The sequence below is a fragment of the Engraulis encrasicolus genome, chromosome 5, assembly GCF_034702125.1.
Source record: "Engraulis encrasicolus isolate BLACKSEA-1 chromosome 5, IST_EnEncr_1.0, whole genome shotgun sequence".
Taxonomy (NCBI): Eukaryota; Metazoa; Chordata; class Actinopteri; order Clupeiformes; family Engraulidae; genus Engraulis; species Engraulis encrasicolus.
The window spans coordinates 55,494,298-55,517,242 of NC_085861.1; the positions used below are offsets into that span (position 1 = coordinate 55,494,298).

At 43.7% G+C, this 22,945-nt stretch overlaps 1 protein-coding gene across 1 annotated transcript in view; it reads right to left on the reverse strand.

Moving 5' to 3' along the window:
• adcy2a (adenylate cyclase 2a) overlaps positions 1 to 22,945 on the reverse strand; it is a 177,109-nt gene that overhangs the window by 12,535 nt on the left and 141,629 nt on the right. The window contains exons 8-19 of the mRNA XM_063198351.1: positions 18,537 to 18,695; positions 18,003 to 18,135; positions 16,577 to 16,759; positions 15,940 to 15,983; positions 14,751 to 14,831; positions 14,556 to 14,628; positions 14,024 to 14,121; positions 10,304 to 10,388; positions 8,902 to 9,039; positions 6,948 to 7,067; positions 5,685 to 5,869; positions 3,092 to 3,176 (exon numbers count right to left, since the gene is read on the reverse strand). Coding sequence (XP_063054421.1) covers positions 3,092 to 3,176; positions 5,685 to 5,869; positions 6,948 to 7,067; positions 8,902 to 9,039; positions 10,304 to 10,388; positions 14,024 to 14,121; positions 14,556 to 14,628; positions 14,751 to 14,831; positions 15,940 to 15,983; positions 16,577 to 16,759; positions 18,003 to 18,135; positions 18,537 to 18,695 — 1,384 coding nt within the window. The remainder of the gene's footprint in view (positions 1 to 3,091; positions 3,177 to 5,684; positions 5,870 to 6,947; positions 7,068 to 8,901; positions 9,040 to 10,303; positions 10,389 to 14,023; positions 14,122 to 14,555; positions 14,629 to 14,750; positions 14,832 to 15,939; positions 15,984 to 16,576; positions 16,760 to 18,002; positions 18,136 to 18,536; positions 18,696 to 22,945) is intronic.

A 22,945-nucleotide genomic window follows, 5' to 3' on the forward strand; every position in this document is an offset into this window, starting at 1 on the left:
TGGGGGAGCTGTTGAGGGAATGGATTGATCTGGACGGCGGCTGTAGTGGGGGGACAGGGTGGGTTTTACATTCAACCCTGTGTCCCTGGGCTCCAGACACTATTGCTTTGGGGTTTTAAGATGTGACATAGGGTGTGGGGGGACACTTGGGAGGTGTGGTGGGCTAGTGAGGTGGGTTTTTAGGGCATGAGCTTGGGTCTGCCTGCTTGCGTCTAAGGCAGGGATTCGTAAAGATCAACTTCCACTAAAAAACAGTTTTACTCGCTCCTTTTGAAAAACGGAGCATACACATGTTACGCGCCCAAGTGGTACGTCACTTCCACAGGCTGTTTCCCAATTTACATAAACAATGCAGAGCCAAGAGCGAATCAGGAAGAGCTTCATGGGTTCTAAATGTTTGTTTTCCCCTGGCTGAGCGAACCTAGCTGCGCACAACTTGACCTCTGATTGTTGGAAACTGCTGTCGGTCAAAAAATTAGCTCACGTGGTTGGCTGCCAGTGTCTTGCCCCTCCTCATAACATCGTGTTTACAAACACTTAGAACCCAAGGATAGACGTTATGTCTCTTCGAAAAAAGGCATTGCTCACTTGGGTTTATGCCCACCCATAGATGTGCGGTTTTTCTAAAAACATGTTGAGTAATTTTTTTCCACAAGTTTTCAAAACAAGTGGTGGCTGGTGGCATGAAATGCACGTTTTGTTAAAAGCTAAAGTTTGAGAGAAGCGTAATGAAATTTGGCATGCCTGACTTAACACCTGCTTGCTTTTCTCCACTCAACTGTCATTCGTCTGAATTCAGCACGAAAAGATAGGCATGCCTATTTAACCATCTCATTCTCCGCTGTGCCGTCATTGGGTGGAATTTTAGCGCACTGGAATTTGGAACGCCCCTTAATTAACTATACAGCATTTGTTCTCCACTCACCTGTCTCCAGTCAGATTTTTTTTTTTACTCGCACCCACCACCTCCCCTTTCGCCTGCCGCTGTTCGGTCGATTCGTCTGGTGTCTTGCCCTAGCTTCGTCCCAGTTCAACTCCTGATTGTTCTCTGACCATCATCTGCCGGGGGGTGTCCGCTTAGAGTTTGCACATATCTGCGGGCGTATATACTGCCCGAGCTCTCAGTGGCGCCCCGTACTCCCGAGCTCGAGAATGTTTACTGCATAGACATTTCTCGGCTGTGGCAGTACTTCACAACATGGCCAGCGATCTTGCCCAATTATACACCACGCAATCTATCTCAGCTTCTTGAGTGCAGTGGTCCCTGTGAGATAGTGAACTAATGAAACCTTGATTAGCCTAGCTATCAGTTGGTTGCTACTCTTGGATACACACAGAGTCGGGGGAGGGAACCAATCAGAGACGCCTCATTTTCGCACCATGGATATCAATGAGAAAGCCCAGAAAACCCGATCGTTTGTCCATTACGAGCTATTACCAGCCTACATAGACGACTTTAAACAAAGCAACCATAATGGTGTTTTTTTGGGTTTTTTAACAAAACCAAAGCATAATACATTCAGTAATAATGCTGAACACAGCAATATTGATGAAATGACTATGAAAGAAGATCTTGAACCTTTTTGATGTTCAGGCCCATATTTTTCAGTGCAGGGTGTCCTGGGGCCCATTGTAGGCCTATAATACGGAAAAATGCTGTTTTACAACAATAGTATTGCTGTGATCCTCCTGCTGTGAAAGTCTGTCTGAAGGAACCCAGCTCTTTACATTTTTCAACTCTTTACATTTGTCATGGTTTTCCTGACCCTGTTTGGTTCTATCTTTTGTATCTATTGCTTTTTGTATCTTGTCTGTCGGTTGGTCTGTCTGTCTTGTCTGCCTTTTCGCTGCCTGTCTGCCTGCCTGTTGAGACAGGGGCATTTGCACAAGGTCTTGTTTGCATAATGGTCTCCCTTATGTGTCCAACCGGGGAAAGAGGCATATACAGGGCTGGATTGGGAAGATGGCATACAGGACATTTTCCCGGTGGGCCAACAGTTGTTATGGGCCAATGCAGTTGGTTTTTATTTGTTTGTTTTTTTTTTCTTAGAGAACAGCCCTCAAATGAGATAGGTCCGTCCATTGGGCTAATATAGAGAGTGGAAAGAGCTAATCAATAGTAATATATGACTTGAGTGAGGGGCTGGTTTATGGCAAAAATGCCTGGGCTGGCCCTGCCGTGGCCTAACGTTGGGGCACTGGTCTGCTATGCGGGCAACCTAGGTTCGGTTCCAGGCCCGGGTCATCTGCCGATCCCTCCCCGTCTCTCTCCCCATTCGCTTCCTGTCCACCTCTCATACTGCCCAGGCTTCAATGAAAGTTGAAGAAGACCACACAAAAAAATGCCTGGGCTGCTTTTCTGGCCCTGTCCATCCTTGGACATATGCATGCTATATAGTAGGCTTCATTGGCTCATCATTCACGCCAATGGCTCCTCGCTGGCCTTTTTGCCATGCAAATAGATTTATTGATTGAATTGTGGATGACGCATTGCAATTCAATTCAAAAGCAGATTTCCCTTCTGTATGCATTGGTCATGCTCTTGACCTTACCCCGGGTAGGGTAACGAACGCCATGGATGATTTATGTACGAAATTGAATGGAAATGAAATGGTGGAGAAAAACAATATGGTGGGGAGAGTGGAAAAACAAAAGATGGTAAATGAGATTCACGTGCGTGTGCATGTGCGGCTGCATGTGAGTGTGTGCATAAGTGCGTATGCCTGCATGTGTGTGTGTGTGTGTGTGTGTGTGTGTGTGTGTGTGTGTGTGTGTGTGTGTGTGTGTGTGTGTGTGTGTGTGTGTGTGTGTGTGTGTGTGTGTGTGTGTGTGTGTGTGTGTGTGTGTGTGTGTGTGTGTGTGTGTGCATGAACGTGTGTGTGTATTTGTACATGTGCATGTGTGCGTGTGCGTGCGCGTGCGTGCGTGTGCGTGTGCGTGTGCGTGTGCGTGTGCGTGTGCGTGTGCGTGTGCGAGTGCGTGTGTGTGTGTGTGTGTGTGTGTGTGTGTGTGTGTGTGTGTGTGTGTGTGTGTGTGTGTGTGTGTGTGTGTGTGTGTGTGTGTGTGTGTGTGTGTGTGATGAGGGTCTGACCTGTCTTGCCAGCACAAGCAGCGTGACAAAGAATATGAAGAGAGACACAGAGCCCATTGTCTTCAGGTCCTTCAGGACACCAGGCCTGTGGGGAGGGAGAGGTGGAAGAGACATCATCATCCTGATCATCATCATCATCATCATCATCATCATCATCATCATCATCATCATCATCATCATCATCATCCTGATCATCATCATCATCACCATCATCATCATCATCATCGTCATCATCACCATCATCATCATCATCCTGATCATCATCATCATCATCGTCATCATCATGTGAGTTCAAGTCAAGTCAAGTCAAGTCAAGTTGGTTTTATTGTCAATTTCTTTACATGCACTGGTCATACAAAGAATTTGAAATTACGTTTCTTGCTTTCCCATGCAGACATAGACTAATCTAGGTAAGGACATAGACAGTATAGACATAGACAGTACTCATACATGGACATAAGACAGTATGGACATAGACAGTGCTCATACAGACATTTAAAGACTGGACAACAGAAGACTTGTAGAGAACATACATTAAGAGGAGGTATTTTGTTGTGCTTTTTATAAAAGTCCTTTATAGCGTTCTGACATAGTAATAGTAGCATTTGAAGAAAAATAAATATTAAAATAGGTCTATCAAGTACACCAGCAGCAGTGTGTGTGTGTGTGTGTGTGTGTGTGTGTGTGTGTGTGTGTGTGTGTGTGTGTGTGTGTGTGTGTGTGTGTGTGTGTGTGTGTGTGTGTGTGTACTATATGTGTGTGTGTTTACGTGTGGGTGTGGATGACAGGAAAATAAATCAGAGCTTCCTTTTCGTTGAAAAACATTTATATAAAGTGACACCTCGCCTATTGCCTATTTTCATACGCATGCAAGAGAGGAATATATCATTAGCAACATTATGTATTCAACAGGCGTGTTTGTACACTCATGCTGATATAAATGCAAATATATCAGATATCTCAAAATGCATTCCCATTTGAAAGTCCACCCACCAGGGTGTATTTGGCTTTAGCGTGTATGAAATCCGGCACCGGCTAACTCCAAGGTGATTGTCCTGTCCGCCGCCTTTTCAAAGAGTAGAACTGATATGGCCATTTTATCTTTTGATGGAAAAATGGTTCATTTTATGGTGGTGTGAGAAAGACAGAGTTATCTTGGGCGGAGCGAGGCTTTTATTCCCCTGGCCCATTACTAGTCATCTTCTCAATCATGTCCCTTGCAGCTCTTAAAATGGATGAGAAAAGAAGAAGGCCCCGCAGCTAGCCACTCGCTCACTTTGCATGTCACCAAATCTTTCACTCTGACTCCCTTGCTTCCTGTCTCTCTCTCTCTCTCTCTCTCTCTCTCTCTCTCTCTCCCTCTCTCCCCCTCTCTCTCTCTCTCTCTCTCTCTCTCTCTCTCTCTCTCTCTCTCTCTCTCTCAAACTGTCTAACATAATCTCTCTCTCTCTCTCTCTCTCTCTCTCTCTCTCTCTCTCTCTCTCTCTCTCTCTCTCACACACACACACACACACACACACACACACACACACACACACAATCTGACTTCAACACTCTCTTTCTCTTCAAGTCTGAGTTTGACGCTCTCTCTCTCTCTCTCTCTCTCTCTCTCTCTCTCTCTCTCTCTCTCTGTATTTATTGTCTGTATTTGTGTGAGACAAAGTGAGTGTTACATGAGAAACGTCAGAGCTGATGGATGCATTAGTTCCAAAGGTAGTAAAAAAAAAAGTGAAAGCGTGAAAGCCCATTTGGAAACTCCAACTCCCATTGTCATTGTGACACATCACTCCACAGCACACAAGTGAACACTGGACACAACGAAATTGCATTTATGCCTCACCCGTGCAAGGGGGCAGCCCTTAGTGGCGCCCCATGGGAAGCAGTGCGGTGGGACGGTACCATGCTCAGGGTACCTCAGTCATGGAGGAGGATGGGGGAGAGCACTGGTTGATTACTCCCTCCACCAACCTGGCGGGTCGGGAGTCGAACCGGCAACCTCTGGGATGCAAGTCTGACGCCCTAACCGCTCACCCATGACTGCCCATAATCCATTTATGTATGGTATTAAACTGAATGTTCTAACTGTTAAGTGTTTGTTGCTTGACAGATGCATAGACTGACGGCGCTCACACACCGCAAGCGCGAGACGTCCACTTAACGTGTCCGATATCAGTCCGAAACGGTTAGAATACATGAAAGCGGATCATGCCTTGCACACAGGAATGCGGTGTAAGCGTGGCACATGTCCGGCCCCGCGAGTGGTAATGCTCCTTGAAAATAGAACTCGAGTCTATTTTCCTGCGCGGACGTCCGCGTTCAATGAGCGGGTTCCATTGAAAATAAATGGCTGCTGCCCGTGGATAGAACGTGGACGCAGACTGTGCAGTGTGAAAGGCTGCCCGCGAACCACTCGGACTCGCAATGCTCCCGGACACGTTAAGCAAACGTGAATATCTCTGTGTGTTTCCATCGTGATGAACAGACACACAGACAAACAGACAGACAGACGCACGCATGCATGCACGCACACACACACACATAGTCATGCCCACAGTCACCCACATAGACAGAGAGACAGCGCTTGTGTACAGACCTGTCCTGTTCCTCTGTCTGGTAGAGAAACCTGCTGTATTCGTCCAGCAGGGTGCCGTGGGTGTGCAGGATGATGATGTTGTAGGCGATGACCGCGGTCAGCATCACCAGCATCTTCAGCTCATAGTTGATACGTAGGAATACTGAACAGGAGATCAGGCCCAGGATGCAGCTGTAGATAAAGTACTGCACACGGGACACAGACACACACACACGCGCGTGCATGCATGCACATGCACACGCACATGCACACACACACTAGTTAGTTGTATGAATGTCCATGTGTATCATTTTTAACAGAAGACGAACGTTTTTATTTGAAACCATAACCAAGACCACTTGGTTTCGTTCATCAACACAGTTAATTTTCTCAGACAGAAAATGCTACAATTTCAAGTGTTTGAAAGGAATGTGCGGGTAGGAGGGCTATTTCAAATGGGCAATCTTGTGCATCAAGCACAGGAACACAATTACACTAAAGAACACAACCAAGACCTTTCCCTTCATTTGTGCATTTTACACACAAACAGAGGCTGCTTAAAATTATGGTCAGACTTAAAAAGCCTTTCATTGAACGGGCTGACGCATTGTGGCTACTGTCTTCTTCAGAGCCTGATGAAGAAGACAGTAGTCACAACTTGTCAGCCCGTTCAATCAAAGGCTTTTTGACTTCACAAGCAGTGTGCCTTGGAATCTTTGGCAGACCTTATCAACAGCCACAACTGGAGCTAAGTCTGACCATAATTTTAAGCAGCTTTATTTCCTTAAGCCAAAGTGCACCTGTTAATGAGAAAAAAAGTGAAACAGCACTCCTCCATGATCAGCATTCCTCAGTGAACAGTTGATTTTTTAGTACACAAACTGAGGTTTTTCCTCCGAAAACCAATCTTCCTAAAAACTCTGTCAAGATCCCCGGTTAGACATTTGTATACAAACAGAGAAAAAGAGAGGCTTGAATGGCATTGTCCTTACTGCGCTCAGGCTTAACGGATCTATGACGGATCTTGGCAGAGTATTTATTAGAATTTGCCAATGATGTGAACGAAGATATTTTGGTAAAGGTAGGGTGGAAAATGTTTGCTTATCAAAACACCAGCTATGTATAAACAGTGCCTTAGACAAAGTGCATGGATGTATTATAGGGATCTGTAAGGGAAAAAAGTTTACGAATGAAAAACGTTTAAGAAAGAGTTTTATTAGGCTCAGATAAAGGACTCATGATGATATTTCATGATGTACTAGTATTATGCTCATATTTACTTACTGGAAGGTAGAAGTTATTCCTCTCTATGAAAGGCACTGGGATCCCATCTGGGTAGAAGTTAGTCTCGTTGGAGATATTGTAAACAGGCACGGGTGTTGCCAGATCCTCATCCACAAAGAACTGCACAGTAAGTCAAGTGGAAATGAAAAAAATGTGTCAGAACACGTCTGATGGATGAAAATAGTTATGATGAAATCAAGTTGACACTACAGTCTGTGTGTGTGTGTGCGTGCGTGCGTGCGTGTGTGTGTGCATGTGTGTGTGCGTGCATGTGTACGTGTGACTCATTATATGTTTGTCTCCCATGCAGACAACACACTCAGACACTCCGACTAAATCAGACAAACAGAGATAAACTAACAGACTGGGCCATTGCAATTCCTGACCAATCTCCCTCTGTGGAGACAGGTAAACAGATGGGGCCACTGCAATAACTGCTCAGGCCAAATATTGGCTGAGTTTCCCACATTGGCATTTTAAAACCATTTCTGACTTGAAAGCCAATAACTATTCTCATCTCCCACATTATGTTTATTGAAGTAGACACTAACGGGAACTTTATTTGAAGTAGAAGAGTTATTCACTTTCATTAATCATTGTTGTGTTTAACCACATCTGAAGTCCAACTGGCTGAGGAAAATCTTGTTTTTGCTTCCACTTTCGTTATTACCTCTCAGTTGTATGATCTCTTTTTTCCTGTTTGGGTTGGTTAAATCCCAAGGCAAAGCCCAACTGTCAATAACCAGCATATGAATATGAAATGAATGTAATTCAGTGATATTTGCACTCTCCTGGCACACACATATACACACACATACACACATGCACGCTCACACCCAGACACACACACCGACACACGCACAGTTGTGTGGAGGACAGCAGGGCAGATGGCGTGTGTTTGCACACTCAGGCTGGAGAGAGTTGACTTCACTCAGCATGGAACGCACAGTAAACACTGCACCAGATCCAAGCAAACACACACACACACACACACACACACACACACACACACACACACACACACACACACACACACACACACACACACACACACACACACACACACACACACACACACACACACACACACACACACACACACACACACACACACGCGACCCTGTCTCAATGAGCCGGGTTGGAAACTCACTTAACTTGTACAATGGAAAAGCAATCAGGGAAAGACAAACTGTTTGTCTCCGTGTGCCTGTCTAATCAAAAGTTGCTGATGCCTGAGCAAGCCTTTCTCTGACAGACGGACTGACATACCACAGTTAAAAATGCAGCGTTCATTCAAAACTTAGAGCCTTATACTACTCTCAGTGACCAAATACACTCTAGAAGATGTTCAATCAACTCTCTAAGAGTTGAATTAACACTGCATTTCTTTTACTGTTCAACTTCATACCCAGGGCTTATAGCAAAGATCCCACGAGGAGGCCAGTTGTACGGGGTCTGTCAAAGGCTTCGGTACAATACTTGTCAATGCCACCTTCTATCAGATTATTGATGTCAAAGTCCTATCACTGCCTGCCATTCATTTTTCATTGGTGCACATTTTTACTCCAAGCAAAGGCAGCTTACAGACTGACGTCAGCAGTGTTTGTTTGCTTGAGATGAACACAAAGGCCCAATATGACCCATGTCTTGTTGTCTCCCACTGTTTCAGTCTACATCTTTCAACCTGTTCAAACCAAAAGGCCAAAAAACAACCAAACAAAAAAAACACTTTGACTCTTGTTACTCGGATGCTCTGTTGTGGGATTGGTTGTTGTTGTCCAATCTTCAAAAGCTTGAACCCCCTCCAACAAAAAAAGCTGTTATGTTGATGGTTGTTTACAAAACATTGCCATATGCAGTGTAGGACAAGGGGGAAAGCATGCATGGGTGCGCCTCCAGCCAATCACAGAGAGCAGCCCATCTGCTTTGGCTCCGCCCCCGCAGACGCACGCACCATGTTGAAGACGGCCATGACCAGGATGAGGGTGGTGGTTGCCATGGTGAGGGTGATTCTCGGCCAGGGCTTGTTGGCGATCACTCCGGACCAGCGCAGCAGCCAGAGCCAAGAGGATGAGGAGGTCTTACTGCAATGCTGAGAGAGAGAGAGAGAGAGAGAGAGAGAGAGAGAGAGAGAGAGAGAGAGACATAGACAGACAGAGAGAGACAGAGACAGAGAGAGACAGAGACAGACAGAGACAGACAGAGACAGAGACAGAGACAGACAGACAGGGTAGTAGGTGGAAAAGGGAATTATGGGGAATTGGGATATGGTCAGAAGAGAGAGAGAGAGAGAGAGAGAGAGAGAGAGAGAGAGAGAGAGAGAGAGAGAGAGAGAGAGAGAGAGAGAGAGAGAGAGAGAGAGAGAGAGAGAACAGAAGGCAGCGGGAATTATGGGGTATTGGGATAGGAAAAGAAGAGGGACAAGAGAGTTAGGCATGGATGACAAGATCAAAAGATGTAGAGAATGAGAGAGATAGGGAAGAGAGGGAGAAGAAGAAGGAGGAGGATGATGAAGAAGACCAAGAAGAAGAAGAAAAAGAAAAAGGTGAAGAAGAAGAAACAGAGCGAGAGAATATGAGGAAAAGGAAGGGGGAATAGGAGATTGACGAGATTGACAATGAGAAGAAGAGAAATGGAGTAGCAGTGAAAAAAATAACACATTGGAAGGGGAAGAGTGAGAAATGATTAAGAGAAGATAGGAAAGCATAGGAGAGGACAAAGACACATGAGAAGAGGAATAAGGGAGAGAGAAAAGAAAGAAAAGAGAAGAGATGGTGAGCCATGGATACAGCAACGGAGAGGAAGAATGAAGGTAGAGAGAGAAAAGAAGGCAGCTGTCAGCTTTTCCTCCCATGAAAATAGTGACCACGACAGCACCCCCCCCACCCCACCCCACACACACACACACACACACACACACACACACACACGCCCCCTCAACCCCCAGTCCCTGTTAAAAGCCCAGGCCGGCAGACATCTGACATCATTGCAATCTACTTCAACTAAAACATTAGCACACTTACAGCTCTCAGAAGTGGACACAAGTGGACACAATGGCATGCACGCAAGTGTGCACGCACACATACACACCCATTTACAGACAAATAAACACATTCCCATGCTTACACACACACAGCCAACAACGTGTTCAGTATGGAGAGGGCACCTAGAAATATTTACAGTAGTATTTCGTATTTCATATTATGGAAGGTCTTGAAATTCCTTCCTTTCGTCAAATCTGGTAGCTGAGAATTGACAATACCATACCGATTATTGCACAGACAAGTTTATCATGTCAAAGTCAACAACAACCAAACCAAAATTACAGCACTTAACATAGTCTTACGGCGCCTTACCGTGAAATGGCCCGTGAAACAGATGACCAGAATGAATGAGAGAAGCAGGAAGGCCATGCCAAACGACACCCCAAGAGGCGCAGTCCTGCCAAATAGAAAGAGAGATGGAGGGAGGCACAGAGGGAGGGAGGGAGGGTTACAGTAGAAGAGGAGAGATTAAGAGTGAGGGAGTGAGAGAGGGACAGGGAGGAGGTGAGTGAGCGAGGGACAGAGAGAGAATGAAAAAGATTAGGGAGAGAGAAAGGGAGAGTGAGAATAAGATAGATCGACAGCGAGAGAGAGAGAAAGAGCATGGTAGTTAGGAGGGGGGCAGAGAAGGGGGAGTCTTATTTCCCCATAAATGCCACTGAAATGCCTAATGCATCACAGCCGACTACAAAGGTTTGCACATTTTAGCTAATACACAGACCCTTTACCAACCCATACCTCTCTTAAACAAAGGCACACATCCCACATTGCACACACACACGCACGCACACACACACGCACGCACGCACGTACGCACGTACGCACGCACGCACGCACGCACGCACGCACGCACGCACGCACGCACGCACGCACGCACGCACGCACGCACGCACGCACACACACACACACACACACACACACACACACACACACACACACACACACACACACACACACACACACACACACACACACACACACACACACACACACACACACACAGGGAACCAACTGACAGATCTGACTGATAAGGGCATAAGTAAGTGCTTGCTACACTTCAAGCACAACAAGCACAGAAAGAAAAGGCCACTTCAGTGCTAAAGGACTATTCATGCATTATGTCTTCTCTCTAAACGTATAGATCAATTGAAGAGACTTTAAAGTGATGGTGAAGTATCTCATTCCCCCTCTGGTTACCAAACCTGAGCTCAGTCATTCTTGTTGCTGTCAATAAGACAATACAACATGCTGCTTACAATGCTGCTACTCCAACCTTACCACTTTTGTATATATAACTAGTATATTATTCACTGTTACTATTGCTACTGTCACTATTACAGTTTTTCTCGATTGCCTACACACAATTTTCGGAATCGGTCTTCGAATTCTCAAAACTCTACACACAAATCTCCAAACCTCACACACAACGGGCCAAGCTCTTCACTACCTCTGAAAAATGCACGTCTTGTCTCAAAACAATGTACTCTCTTCTAAAAACCTCATTTTGTCGTCAAATGACACACACAGACAGTCACTACAATACACATTTGCAGACCCATTACAGTTTTTCTCGATTGCCTCCACACAAGTTCTGGTACTTCACACACAATTCTCGGAACATCTCACCTAACCAATGTCACTGAACACTAAACACAATTCCTTATTTACACTCACATTTCAGTTTTAAAACACACTCTTTTCAAACCACTACACACAATTTTCTGGATTACACACAATTTTCATGAAGAAAAACCCTGGTTGTCGCATTGAACACACTGCCATTCAAAATACTAAAATCAACTGCCACCCTATGTTCACTTCCTCATCAGATGGGCAAACTCTCTTCATACTGGTTTACAATCTGAAATCATCACCCATTGTATGTGATATTGATGAAAACATGAGTGGATGCAGTGAGAAAAAACATTTGTTTAGTTTTTGAACTCCGAAAGATGTTATACAAGAGATCACTTTCATGTGGTTACCCAATATTTTACAATAAATTAGTACATTTTTAAAAAATTTCAGAAAAATATGTAAAATATATTTTTTGCCACACATTTGTGTACTCCGAGTCTAAAAACAATATTTCAGTATTTTACTACAGAAAAATACCCTCTTTAGTGAGTAGAACAGTGAAGAAAATAAGTTTCTACTGTGTGTCAAGTTGAGTATAGAGTTTTACCTTGTGCATATTAGTGTTCAATGGTTCACATAAGAGTGTATTGAAATGACTGCTTGTATGTTATATTTGAGAACAAAATTAGGTTTTTAGAAGAGAGTACATTGTTTTGAGACAAGACGTGCATTTTTCAGAGGAAGTGAAGAGTTCTGCCCGTTGCGTGTGAGGTTTGGAGATTTGTGTGTAGAGTTTTGAGAATTCGAAAACTGATTCAGAAAATTGTGTGGAGGCAATCGAGAAAAACTGTAAAACACTGTTGGGCACAGGGTAAAACTAATTTCTCCCAGTAACTTGGGCTTTTTTTGTTCTGGATTGCATGGATACTGTGACATAAAACTTAATTCCCACAACACACAAACAGAAACAGAAAGATTTTTATGTCTTTTTCACAAAAACAACACAAAGATAAACCCCACTGCCTATTTGGCAGTACAAAAAAACCATTACATTACTGTATAGCCTATTGCTATGAAAAAAAAACTCTATACTCAACTTGAAACACAGTAGAAACTTATTTTCTTCAGTGTTCTACTTACTAAAGAGGGTATTTTTCTGTAGTAAAATACTGAAATATTGTTTTTAGACATGGAGTACACAGATGTGTATATATATTTGACATTTTTTTCAAAAATATTTACTGTAAAAATTGCACTAATGTTTTGTAAAATATTGGGTCACCACATGAAAGTTATGTCTTGTATAACATATTTTTGAATTCAAAAACTAAACAAATGGGTTTTCTCCTTGCATCCACTCATTTTTCATCAATATGACATGCAATGTGTGTCCTTATGGGGTGATGATTTCAGATTGTAAACCGGTATGAAGAGAGTTTGCCCATGTGATGAGGAAGTGAACATAGTATTGCAGTTGATTGTAGTGTTGTGAATGACAGTGTGTTCCATGAGAAACCCAGTGTTTTTCTTTATGAAAATTGAGTGTAATCCAGAGAATTGTGTGTAATGGTGTGAAAAGAGTGTGTTTTAAAACTGGAATTTGAGTGTTAAGTAGAAATTGTGTTTAGTGTTCAGTGACATTGGTTAGGGGAGTTGGGAAATGGGTGAGATGTTCCGAGAATTGTGTGTGAAGTACCAGAACTTGTGTGTAGGCAATCGAGAAAAACTGTATTACCAGAGATTCTTTAAGTATAGAGATATGCCAACATAATAGGTTTCTATGGGCACCTAACGCGACCAGGTTCCGGTCTGCCTAAAGGGGCGTGTCATAATGCTCCTACAATGAATAGAACCGTCCTTAGGTCTGCCTAGGTCTGCCTAAGGGGGGCCATAATAGAACCAGGAAACAATGGGCCAATGGAACCTCTCTCTCTACTCTCTCTGGTATTACTATCTTATTACTGTAATATCTTACATCCTATTTATCCTATTTTTATCCTACATTTTTGTCTACATGTATCATTGTATTTATTATGATTCACTTATTGTTACCAGTCCATCACTGTTACCTGTCCGGTCTTGCACTTTATGTCAGTCTGTAAAATGTCAGTCCTGTGTATGTCTATGTCTTGTCATGGTATATAGAGAAACGTAATTTCAGTTTCCTTTGTATGACTTGTGCATTTGAAGAACGTGACAATAAAAGCTGACTTGACTTGACTTGACTTGTCTTGGTACGGACTGCTTATAACCTATCAAATGCCATTGCATTTGAAGAACATGAGACATACAACATAATAGAACATTACAGAAGAGAAGAGAGGACAAGAGAAGAGAAGAGAAGAGAAGAGAAGAGAAGAGAAGAGAAGAGAAGAGAAGAGAAGAGAAGAGAAGAGAAGAGAAGAGAAGAGAAGAGAAGAGAAGAGAAGAGAAGAGAAGAGAGAACCCACTTACTTTGGCAAGACCAGGATCTGGACAATGAAGATGCAGAAGAATATCAAGCAGGCACAGGTCACGTAGTACTTGAACGCAGGCAGAGTGGTGGCTCGGTACTGCGAGGGACATGACATGAAGTGCAGACAAACACGACACACAGCGTTCAAACACATGTGTCCTTGAGCTGTACTCTTGGGGTTGGTACAATTGCATCCGACATAAGAGGACAGACGGGCCCTGACAAGGCATCCAGTCCAATTTACTCTATGCCGAATGAACATCCACCATCATCTACCGTACATCATCCAGGGTTGACATTCTGTATCATTCAAATGTACAATGTACAGTACAACAATCTCTTTGTATAAGCCAATGCAAAAAAGCTTTTTTTTATTCCACAACCATATGGTTTTAGCTGCAGGCCTTGATAAACTGATGTAAATACTGCTACTGTTGTAGAAAAAAATGAATTCAGCCAAGCAGAGGGTTAAAAGCCATGGATGATACTGATGTTTCATTAGGTAATGTATTCCTATGCTGATTGCCATACCTCTTTCTCCAGTGCTTTATTGTGGAAAAATAAAGATATGCGCTGAATGTCCTCAGATTTCAGCCACTGCCTAGAAAACAGAACATGTTCTCGTTTTCAATATATGGTGTGAAATCTGATACGAGACATGCAATTTATGAAATAGCTACTTGGCTTGAAGCCTCTCTCTGATTATATGGGATTTGGAAAACTCACTTCTGTGAATTGATTCCATCAAATGTGCGAATCATTCGCTCGTTGAACTCCTCTTCAAACCGCCTCTTCTGAGACTTTGTTCTGATGGGAAACAAAAAACACAATAATAATAATAATAATAATAATAATAATAATAATAATAATAATAATAAATATAATAATAATAAAAACACAAATCCTAATTTGAGGCATTTGTGTATTTCTAACTACAATTCAAACAGTCTTTTCAAACTGTCACTTCTACAGTTAATTAAATGAACAACATGAAATAAATAAATCTCCATCTTCAGTCTCTGCAGATGGTGAATATTTGGTGAATAATTATTTTTCGGCATATTGGGCAGTATTTGTTCTTTCACATCAACACATCAACAATACAGTCCCCAGCATTGCTAAATTAAATTCCCAAAACACCATAGCAACTCCAAGTAAAAAAAGACAAATCTTAATGCAGTCTCTGCACACGGTGTGCATTTCTAATTACAATTGGGCAGATATTTGTTCATACTCTGTGCACAGCAACCCCATCAACAATATAGCCAAGCGGCATTATTAATAGCAAAACACCATGGCAACTCTGTTGAAGGATGGAGTGCTGAGAAACATAGGCAGGCAGACCTAATTAAGGTGTGTGTGTGTGTGTGTGTGTGTGTGTGTGTGTGTGTGTGTGTGTGTGTGTGTGTGTGTGTGTGTGTGTGTGTGTGTGTGTGTGTGTGTGTGTGTGTGTGTGTGTGTGTGTGTGTGTGTGTGTGTGTGTGTGTGTGTGTGTGTGTGTGCGTGTAAGTGTAAGTGTAAGTGTGCGTTTGTGTGTGCGTGTGTGCGTGTGTGTGTGTGTGTGTGTGTGTGTGTGTGCACGTGCATGTGTGTGTGGTGTTCTCTGGCACATGGATGTGAAATTGTCTCCAGGAAAAAAGTATATTGCAGCTGTATCTTTATGCACGGGCGCGCGCGCACGCGCACACACACACACACACACACACACACACACACACACACACACACACACACACACACACACACACACACACACACACACACACACACACACACACACACACACACACACACACACACACACACACACACACACTAGTTCAACCGGTACTCAGAAGGTATGAGAGATGAATAGGTGGAATAAGTTCAACTTTTACAGACAGGCATACAGGTAACTGAAGAACACTATATGCACCTCTCTCTTCTCCTGCGAAACTGGTACTGTCCCAGTGGCACATCCTGGATGGGAGCGAGAGAGAGAGAGAGAGAGAGAGAGAGAGAGAGAGAGAGAGAGAGAGAGAGAGAGAGAGAGAGAGAGAGAGAGAGAGAGAGAGAGAGAGAGAGAGAGAGAGAGAGAGAGAGAGAGAGAGAGAGAGAGAGAGGACAAAATACAGAATACAAAAAATGAAAAATTCAAATGAATAAAAACAGTATACCGGTACTTTGGATGAGCGTTGGATGAGCGACTATTTTACCAGACTAGAGTGTCAATACACAGATGACATCCCTAGCCTGCTCTGCATTTTCCCACTGATAATATCCTTGTTTGTAAGCTTTTTAAGTTGCTACCTCAATTTAAATCAATGTGAAATATGAAAATATGACCCCTTTGGATATAATTGCAATCTATACCCAGACAGGAGCGCTGACAATTTTGACCGGGCCTGGGAAAAAATCATGTGAAAGGGCCCCCCTTTCAATACACATTATGTAATGAGGTGTACCCCACCCTTCCCCCTCCCTGGGACAATTGACCCATGTGTATGCCCCCTGTCGCCAGGCCTGTATTCACCAACAGGCAGTGTTGGTGGTCAGTGGCGGTCAACACTCACGGCCGTGTTGATCTTGCCATTCTCGTTGGTCATGCTGTCACGGTGGTGCAGGTTGGCGAAGGGCTTGGCAGCGCCCCAGGACTCCAGGTAGCGCGTCATGCGGACCGACGCACGCATCCCCCGCACGCCCCCTTCCAGTGTGGGCCGGTGCCTGAAGTTGAAATGAGGGCTCCGTTTCTCTACCTGTCAGAACATAATATAAGAATATAATAAAATACAAGTCAAATGACATGTTTCTTGTCATACCGATTGGTCATTTTGGCTTTTTGGTAACTGACTGATGCATATGATGTAATTAGTGAGTGAACAATGGGTTATACTTATCTCTGTATCGTGACACAAAATTGTTACCAACACAAGTCCATTAGTAACTCAAGAGGTACTTTATTTTGACATTTCCATGGCCTGGCTACCTAAACTGAGGGATAAATTGTCAATGGGCGTGTGCCCATTATTTCTATACAGTATGAAGTTAATTATAAAACACTTGTGATCTTATCACTTTGTCAATTAGTGAATTTGCTGATTTTCAGGAGATTCATGTGCCTGAAATCTGCCAGAAGACAAGTCGAGCTGAAGAGTTGATATGCCCTTTTGAGACTCTGCAGTGTTTTGTAAGTAGTTGTGAGATGCAAACCCCCAATAATGACAAATGTTGCCTCATGTCAATAACCCCCTTCCCTAAACTTTAGATGCCCTTTAATCATCAGCATATCCAAATGCACACACACACAAACACACATGCACAGACAAACAGACAGACAGACAGACAGACAGACAGACAGACAGACAGACAGACAGACAGACAGACAGACAGACAGACAGACAGACAGACAGACAGACAGACAGACAGACAGACAGACAGACAGACACGCACGCACGCACCCACGCACACACAGAGACAGCCTATTTCTTATTCAACAGACAATTTTCTGCCGGTGTCATATTGACAGATGACATATTGCCTTAAAGGTCAAATAAAAATGGAAAAGTTCATGTGTTTTCATAGAAAGTCTTAGTAAATACATGCAATTCCAAATGAATAAATTACCATGTTTCAGTCTCTACAGTATATTAGAGAGTCAACACAAAATATTGATTATGTATTTAATGTCAAGTGATTAATTCAAGTAGACATTTTTCACCACTGCTTGGTTACAAATTTGCTGCAATTTTCTCACACACTCAGGGGGAACAAAATACAGTATAGACTCACAGTTTGTCTCCATTCAGATATTCACAGTAATATTTCATTGCTGATGTCAATAAAGCCTCTCTCTACTGTACCGCATCTACTCTGCAACGGAGCTAAATAAAATGAAAAGTGAAAGTGGAGACTCCCCATTCAAAAGCAGTAGTGTGACAAGTGGATTTCCAGAACAAATGCATCGCCTGCTCTGTCTTGAGAGGAGAGGGGTGTGTGTACCTTGGGGTTGATGACGAGATAGGTGACAACGCCGTGCTCCTTCAGGTATGGGTCTCTCTCCTGCCCATCTCCTGGCTCCACCTTGTACGCGCCGTTCAGGTGCTCTAGGGTCACCGAGGTGATGTGGACACGCCTACACAAGTGAGTCAGTGCCGTCACATCGTGTCACACTGGGATAGCAGGGTATAACGTGTAGCTTTGGAAGTCATTGCAGTATATGTATGGACATGTATTGACTTGGATATGTACTGTTATTATTACTATAGTACTTTGGGAGAATATTTCATATAAAACTGGTAATGTAATAGATAAAAGTACATTTATATTGTATTAGATTAGACCACTGAAGATTATGTTCAATTACATTAGAGTAGATTCTAAATTATTGTCAATACACAAGTTCAGATTTACAGTAGTGCATATATTATTTAATGCACAACAACGCATCAAGTTATCATGTTGCTTTGATGGATCATTTCAATATGTTTATATTTTGTATCATAGCTGCCAAAAACATACAGCAAATTTGCTTACCCAGGCACTCCCCCAGCCTCCATGTGATTGGCTAATGTCACATCATGTGACCAGACATCATACTGCCACTTTTGCAGGCCAATCACCCCACAGAGGACATTTCCTGAGTGGACCCCCACGCGCATGTTGATGTCCACCCCTGTGGCATCCCTCACCTTTCTGTCCGGAAGAGAAACAAAGATCCAGACATCAATGGTATAGTACAGTTCATGTCACATACAGTACATTTGCCTTGAAAGGAAGCGTAGTATACAAATGCACATATCTAACACTGTGCGGTCCGGTTCTCGATTCTGATTGGCTGATAGCCATGGTCAATTGAGCGTAAACCTACACCTTCCAACTGAAGATTCTATGCGCGTCTAAGTTAGACCAGAGAAATTAGAACACAGGGGAGAAGGCTCAGTCTCATTGGTTCCCATTGTAGCCAGTTAGCTTTGCATGCATTCTGCAGTAACGAGCGTAGGCCAGTCCTTCATGTGGGAAAATGTATGGAATGGAAAGGGGAACCCATGCTAAATACATTGCTACTGCCATTTCCAGTCACAAATATTATCAACAAAACATTCCTGGTAAGCACTATGACTGTTGTTTAACAATAGGCTGTATTGACAAATCGTTCAGGTGTGTAGTTTTACAGCTGGTTAGAAGATTTCAACCTGTACTCGCTAGCATCGTGCTAATGTTTATGGGTTTGGCCCCATAAAAATTGAGCTTTGTGACCCAGTATATAATAATCTAGTGGCGCAAAATAATCGAAACGCTACTCAAATGGGGTCTTATTATTTCTAGCTTCGAACTTAATATTCATATTTCAGGACAAAAAATTATAAAAAATCACAAAAATTATAATGGTAAAAAACTCCATTGACACCCATTCATTTTGCACTGTCCCGTGGTTAGGGTTAGCCAATTGTGGCTAATAGGAAGTTCCGTGAGTGAACAGCCCCTGGTTAGACCAAGCGCATCTACATCAGTAATGAGAATATGTTGCAGTTGGGGTAGGGAGTCTGCAAGAAGAGCACATCTTTGCACCATCTGTGGTTGGGGTATCAGTGTGATTGCAAAGACATTTAATTCCTGCAATGTTTATCGCCCCTTGCTGAGTTTTTGTAACGAAGTGTGTGTCTGGCACTGCAACGACGCACGCACGCCGAGTAACGTTGCCGGGGTAACCACAATCACTTCAAGTTGTCGCGGATCAAATTCATTGTGATTAAAGCGTCTTAAAAGAAATTTGGTCAGCGATTAAGTCTAACAGTGTTAGATAAGCAATAAGCCACTTGAGTCCGTGGGTTATGCTCTATTATTATATGGTTGTGACGTCATCCGTCGAATGCTCCACTCATTTCAACGGGGCTCCCCAACGTTCGCACGTCTGTTATTTTTCAATAACGGACGGGTTGGTCTATAACAGACCGCTGTCAATGGCAACAAGACTTTTCACTGCTAAAGCGACTTTTCAACAAGACTCTAATCAGCTGCTGTGATAGACAACACCTGTTGTCCTGGCTACCTAGCTGTTGCCTAGCGGTGTTCCACAACGGCACTGTTTTGTTTTGCGCAGACAAAAATGTATATCTTAACATTAAATAGGCCTAAAGAAATGTCCCCGCCATGTGTGAGTCATTTAAGTATATCCATATAATAAGCGGGTTAACTTTCGGCGAGTCGGTCGCTTTGTGGAATAGCAGCACTTCAGAGAGAACAAGACCCCTCCGCTCCGCGTCGGGGTCTAAAGATTCTCTCTGTCGTGCTGCTATTCCACGGTAGCGACCTTCTCGCCGAACGTTAACCCTTACTTGATAACGGGCAAGGAGATGTAGTTTACGCCACTGCGCTTTGCGTCGTGCCCCACTCGCCTTGGCCGTTATCAATCGAGCACGGCCTCTCGTAGCTTATTGCTTAAATTAACTTCACTTCCGTTTATTTTTATTTGTTTCAAGCAATAGTAATTCCAAATCACATCACCCTGGCCTGCAATTGTTAGTGAGTCACAGTGTCTTGGTGCTAGACCCATGGAGATGACACATACTGTACTGTCTGCAACTTGCAAGCATCATAATACCACTGAAAACCCTGGACAAAGTCCTGCACTTTTACCGCACAGATGCAGTGAAAATGATGCTACACAACATACTATACATGCTATACAAGGGGAAATCCACCACAGGCCCACTACCTTGGTTATCATGAGGACCTGACAATGAATCTAAGCAACAAAAAAACAGCATGTTCTCTATGTCTATTCGCATCTCTGACTTTCCTTGAAGTGGAGTGCAGGTTTCACAGTACCGCAGAGTACACTGTCAGTGGCTGCACTAATTCTGGTTACTCCTCCGGTTCGTCAAGGGGTCGAGACCCCTCACCATGGGCTAAATGCCATACATCACATTATCCACGCAGCACACTCCGCGGGATGTCACGGCTGCCAGGAGTGAGTAGACAGCGGAATTTTAATGGATGTCTGGCAGAGGGAAAATATGACCATCAATTATGTAAGGAGGCCACTTAAGAGAGTGTTCCTCGGTGCTCCTGCTGCTGCTGCTGCTGCAGTCATTCAGCTTTTCACGCAAGTCGTATAAAGTGAAAAAAGCCCATTGGGAAACTCCAACTACCATTGTCATTGTGACACAGCACTCCACAGCACACAAGTGAACACTGCACACTGCACACAACGAAATTGCATTTTATGCCTCACCCGTGCAAGGAGCAGCCCTCAGTGGCGCCCCATGGGGAGCAGTGCGGTGGGACGGTACCATGCTCAGGGTACCTCAGTCATGGAGGAGGATGGGGGAGAGCACTGGTTGATTACTCCCCCCACCAACCTGGCGGGCCGGGAGTCGAACCGGCAACCTCTGGGATGCAAGTCTGACGCCCTAACTGCTCACCTATGACTGTATAGGCCTACTATAGCAGCATGGGCAGTTCCAGAGTGGGACAGGGCCCCTGGAGATTTCCTCCTGTCCCCTGTTGTGGCCCCTGTGCTGAACAGCCAATGGCCGCGACATGATATACATTTTTGTATATAATATACAGTATATTCATAATATTAAAAATGTATCTCTTTTGCCAATTTATGTGCCCTCCTAAAAAAAAATAATGGTCCCACCTCCCCCCCCCTCGGTAATTTTGGTCTAGAACCTCCCCTGTAGTACACAGGTACACAGTACATGCATCCATCCCCACATCCTTCTTTAGCCTTCATACTGTGCACACACATGCACACCCTGTACTGTACCACTGTTTACACACACGCACGCACACACACACACACACACACACACACACACACACACACACACACACACACACACACACACACACACACACACACACTATTCGTTCAGCTTTTCAGACGCTGTTGGGTGCATCAGGCATGAATGTTGGCAACCAATCATGGTGTTCCCAGGTGAGAGGTACTGTGTTCCAGAACCTTCTCTGTACAAATGAGGCAATTTGAGGCTAATGAAGCCGGCTGACGGAAATACCTCGCTCGCACTCAACGCCTTGCCTGCCTGGCAACACCTGTGATTAGGGATGACAATGAAACAAATCTGACCGGCAGAGCTACTCCCCTAACAACCTCTTCCCCCTCCACATGCATGCACGAACACACACGCACGCACACACAGTTGCAACCTCTGTTTTTCCCAAACCGCCAGCAGGATATATGTTGGGTACACACAATACAATACAATACCATACATACACTCTCAGTTGTCCTGCAGACTGCAGCTACTTGGAATGAAGACACTGCTCACTATTCGATCAAATGCTGTACATAATCCCTCGCAACCCTCTATGTAAAGTTTTACATGGTAAACAATACATATTTAGAGATGGTAGGCTTAACGTTTGCTTTGGTATTCTAGACCATTGTGATTTCTGATGGATGCAGATATTCAATGATATTGCAGACTCTATAGTACTGCAGAATTGGAAAATGATAGCTTGACCAGGCTGATACTTCCATAAACCAACCTCATTGCCCTATACAGATAAAACACAAGCTGTGCTGAACAAATAACTAAGAGCTAACAGCCATGGAGGAAGAAGCCTAGCGTGTTCTTAGGCAGTGAGGTGGTCCAAGCATGTTCTATCGGGACTAAGAAAATGTTCGGCACAGCCCTTCCTGGCCTCCACCAGCAAAAAAACAAGGGAGGCGGGTCAACTATGCTGTTTGGAAAACGTTAATGTTACTCTAGGTCAAATCAAGTCTTGAAGAGATTTGACAGTCAATGGTACTCAAGGATTACCAGACTAACCAACCATGCCATTTGGGAAACGTTAATTGTTATGCTCTAGGTCAGACCAAGCCTCGAAGATGCCTACCACTGGCAAATTGCGTTCTTGGTCAGAACTCGCAACAATCTGGTATTAAATAATAGATAAGTGGAGGATCTGAC